Source organism: Etheostoma spectabile, chromosome 13, assembly GCF_008692095.1.
Source record: "Etheostoma spectabile isolate EspeVRDwgs_2016 chromosome 13, UIUC_Espe_1.0, whole genome shotgun sequence".
NCBI lineage: Eukaryota > Metazoa > Chordata > Actinopteri > Perciformes > Percidae > Etheostoma > Etheostoma spectabile.
Genome location: NC_045745.1, coordinates 24,003,406 through 24,008,230, shown reverse-complemented (window position 1 = coordinate 24,008,230; position 4,825 = coordinate 24,003,406). Strand labels below are relative to the sequence as shown.

The following is a 4,825-nucleotide window of genomic DNA, read 5'->3' as shown; positions in this document are numbered from 1 at the left end:
CTCTCTCTCTCTCTCTCTCTCTCTCTCTCTCTACCAGTAAAGTTTTCTTGAGCAATACAGGCCAAGGGGGCTGTGAAGATACTTTCTCTGTTGGGATAAGCAAAATAAAAGAAAGTTGATGAGAATTCAGAAAAATGTAAATGTTTGTTTGTTCAGAACGGCAGCATAATGGAGGGCTTGGCTCTATGGAAGAACAACGTGGATAAGCGTTTCGAGGGAATAGAGGATTGTATGATCTGCTTCTCTGTTATCCACGGTTCCAACTATTCCCTGCCTAAGAAGGGTTGCCGCACCTGCAAAAAGAAATTCCACTCAGCGTGTTTGGTAAGAAATATGGTCAATATCATATTACTTCCAGTTGTGGGCTGTTAGGATTGTAAGTGCCTTCTCTGCAGATGTTTAAAAGAACTGTGCACATTAATAAACTTTGAGCACATATAACATAAGCAGTGTATGATAACACATAACAGGGAGAGAACGGTGGCAAAAAACTGTAGTTTGTCTGTTTAAGCAATTGGGATTTTTCCTTTTTATTGGGACTTAAGACATAATTCATAAATCCACAGCCTATTATTGATTGTGTCCTACACTTTCCATCTTAAAGCTCACAAATACCATATACAATTACATACAGTTTAAAGTGAACCTACTTTTTTCGGACAGTGTTCTTGTTGTCTTTTAATCTATTTGTTTCTCATCTTTCTACAGTACAAATGGTTCACATCCAGCAACAAGTCCACCTGTCCGCTGTGCAGAGAAACCTTCTTCTAACACAGTCTGTTGACCACAGCTTAAAGGTTGACATAATTGTTGTGATTTCATAAAGTTGGTTATTAAGGTCTAATATATTAGATCACAGTATGAGTTGAAATTCTTTCTCCAAGGCTTTCTCTGACTGGAATGGCTGGCACTATTTGGTTCAGAAAATCTTGTTATATGTGCCTAGTGGAAGTCTGAACTAAAGTACAGTAAAATCTACAGATAATTATATTTCAATGACCTTTATGCCCATATTCAGCAGAGCGAGTTGTTAAACCGTTTGTTTATACCAGTACTTTACTGCGCAGCATCAGTAGCTCCCTGCTGTTTTTATGTTAATGTTATGTTACGTTATGTTAATCTTTTTTTGGGGACTTAATTTTTTTATTATTATTTGAAACGTACAGGTGTATAGAAGAGGTTTAATCAAGTTGGTGAACCAAAGCTGCCCAGGTGCTTCAGCTGAATATAAGTACCTGCCAAAATAAGTGATTTTACAATCTTAAAAAAGGTGATCTAAATATTGCAAATCCCAGGACAGGCTTCACAAATATTTCCTAATATTTAGGATTGTAAAGAGATTATGTCTGATTAGTGACATGCCTTATACCATTATAACATGATTAGGTGAGATGAAAAGCAGGAAAGGGACCTTCAGGGAGGTTTTTTTTAATTTTAAAATTCCAATGCTCTCCAATATTAATGTTTTCCCCTTTGCCTGCATACAGCTGTAAATTATGCTGGAAAATAAATAAAATACAACTGGATGGATATTATTAACAGATGCAATTTGTCATTGATTCAGCACTTAGAGGGTCAAACAAAACATGCACACAGAAAAGATATAAGCCACATTCCACACAGAAACTGAAATAATAATTTGTCATTGGAATGTGTACTTGAGCCGTGATGCATGGTTTACACCGCATACACTTATTTGAGTTCTGAACTGATTGTGATGGACTACAGAGAGTAATGTCAAAGCTCTGTAGATGTGTTCCTTACCATCAAAAGTCTCTTATGACTTATTACATACATACTAGTTTGTAATGGATTTGTACATCAGCACTAAAGGCTGATCTGGCAACCTTACAGCATGTTACGAGTCAGTAGACCAAGAACAGAACAAAGTACAATGCATACATTTTTGGGTTTTTAAAAGAACAATGCATATGCAGGGATATGTAAATCTGGAACAAAGACTGCTCATGCATATTTTTACATTGTGCATACACAGACTTTTACTCTTGAATCCACACTGTTTTATATATGTGGCCCCAAGTGTATTGATCCATTAAATTCCTTTGCCAAAGCTAGCCTCTTTTATAAGTTAATGATGTTAATAATCATTACCTAGGATGTAGCGGTTTCCATGATTTAATTCTGTTAATTCAAGGAGTGTACAGTTAAAAGAATAAACTTATCTAACTGGGTTAGAGATTTGATTCCAACTGGGACCAGCTCTCCCTCTCTATGAAGTGGCTATATAAAGGGTATATAGGTCAAGAAGTGTGACATTTATGATATGCTTTCACTTTATCTTACCTAACTTTATTCAAAGTCAACTGTAATGAAGCCCAAGTGCTTCTATAAACTGTTATGTTAACCTGAGCCTCCAATTACAGTTATATGGCATTTTCACATAACCATAACTGTAAATTAACCTGTGCTAGTTTCCAAGAAAAGACTGTAATTAGCCTCAGACTGTGACTTCTGGCACCAGTCTGCTACGCTCATTTATCTTGGGTGCACCTCCTCCTCAGATTGAATAATTTAGCTGTTTAATGGCGGCTTGCTCTCATCACAGTTGTTCCTATGGAATTAATTATGACATATTAAGCATGATCAATGAATTAATCCCTATCATTTGGTCTGCCCTCTGTGTGTGTGTGTGCGCGCGCGTGCGCACAAGTGTGTGGTGCATTTGTAATTCATAATTGCAGTCAAAATATATCAATATATACAGCCAGCATCCATCATCATCTGCCCTTGACCTTTTTAATGGCCATTGATCTGTTTGCCCGGCATAAATATTTATACTGAAATCCCCGTCTCTCACGAGTTTTGACACACTCACAGAGACTGCCTCAAATCTTATTGCTCATTATCTGCTTGATTAAGCAGTGGTGCAAATGTTATAAACTACAATACATTCCTGTGTGAAGCCTATTCTTTTTACAATATAGGTCAAGCCTTTCCAGAAGATGGCAGCATGAGCACAAGATACAGCCTGTGATGAATAAAACCTATTTAAGGAGATGTGTACATATTAACCTGAATGAAAAGGGATTATTGTTCTGGACTATCAAGGGAGATAAAATCACCTACAAAGATCACATTTTTATTGTTACGTTTTCTGTCTTGTTGCTTTTCAGACAAATTATTTTTCAGTTCATCCAAATAATTAATGGGGAGTTTTAAGAATTACTAAGGGGTCCCACAGGGATTAATAATGTGCCATCTGTAATTACCCAATGAATTTGATGAATAAATTCAGTCAGAATACTGGAGACTATCCGTTGGAGACCCTATTTGAATCTTGCTAACGTACCTGACTATGAGGATATTCTTTGTTTTCTAGAGATCGGTGCTAAATTCAACTACTGGTATAATAGCTGAAAACATTAATATTGAAATGTTATTTTATGCACTCAAACATACAAATGGGATTTATGTGTTTTGCTGAACTGGTGTTGATCAAAAAGACAGAGCGCAGACCAGATTTTACTCGTGTCTCCTTCCTTAACACTGACACTGTTTGAGATGCCATCCATCAGCTATCCTCCTACACTGACCCACTTGCATGAAACTGCTGTACTAGTACTAGCTAATTAGCAGCCAACCTATACAAACAGTCAGTTCACCGGCCTTTCTGGCCTTTGAACCCGATTGGTGGAGGCTTGGTTACTTCATAATTAGCAGGGCCTAGTTAGCTCTCATTTATCTCCCCCTGACCCATTTGTAAGCATATTAACATTCCAGCCGTTTGTAGGAGGCTGAACCCATCCCAGTCAAGCCACTTCTCAACATTGCAGGCAACTGCTCAGCTCTGGAAATGGCTTTTAATGTGTGTGTGTGTGTGTCTGTGTTTGTTTGTGTGTGTGTGTTTATCAGTATGACTCTGCTGATATTAGTTCTATTAAAATTAATCCCACAGAGTTATTTTATTTACCTCTGTGTATCTATTCTCCCTCACCTCCTGCACCTCTCTCTCTTTGCCTCCCTCCCATGTTCCCTATTCTTATAGCACACTAGGAAATTACACACAGCATACAATCAATATCTGAATTTGTTGAATGGAATTTATTGGGTTCATTTGTCCTAAACCAAAGCAGGGAACTTTACAATTCTATTGGGGCTATCCTCTCAACTGCACTCAAAAGGAAAATGATCAATTTTATTAAGATTTGCCGTTTTCATATAATTGAGGTAATAAACAATGATTATTGACCTCAATCTATTGTCTCATAAACATGCATTTGTATTAGTCATTTAAGCTGGAAAAGGCCACCTGGTCTGCCACGGTTTAAATCTACTGTTATTACTCTGTCATCACATTCAGGCCTTTTATGATTTTCTATTACCGCCGCCATGTTATAGCAGCAATGGAGGACACCAAAGACCAGATGGCTGACTGTGCTGTTTTCAAAAGACTCTGGCTGTGATTCAGAACCACATTGAGTAGATTTAAAGAAAACATTCTATATTTTAAAATTAAAAGGAGCAAGTCAATAAAGAATAGGACATACTTGAAAAATCATTTGGTTACAGAATGTGTATTACGGGTAAAAGAAGATTTAAATATACATTTGATAATTTTATTATAGAACATTCTATCAGAACATTTGCTATATCCGAATCAATGTTTTAAAAGTGCATTTTAGGCCTAATTGAACTCTCTCCCATGATGAAACTTATCAGCCAGAGGGGCAATGCATAGCGAAGGACTATTTATGTATTCTGAAGCGCTCGCAAGTTCCCAGTCAAGAGCCAGCAGCACAGGTCTGCCTTCAAATAACACTGGCTGTGTACTTTTTATCCTACCAGAAAACTCTCTGCATGTAGC

The 4,825-nt window shown here is 37.2% G+C and overlaps 1 protein-coding gene across 1 annotated transcript in view; it reads left to right on the top strand.

The window, feature by feature from the left end:
* ltn1 (listerin E3 ubiquitin protein ligase 1) overlaps positions 1-1,535 on the top strand; it is a 16,120-nt gene extending 14,585 nt beyond the window's left edge. Inside the window, exons 31-32 of the mRNA XM_032532770.1 lie at positions 157-324; positions 709-1,535. Of these exons, the coding sequence (XP_032388661.1) occupies positions 157-324; positions 709-771 (231 nt within the window). The 3' untranslated portion in view covers positions 772-1,535. The remainder of the gene's footprint in view (positions 1-156; positions 325-708) is intronic.
* The last annotated feature ends 3,290 nt before the right edge of the window (positions 1,536-4,825 follow it).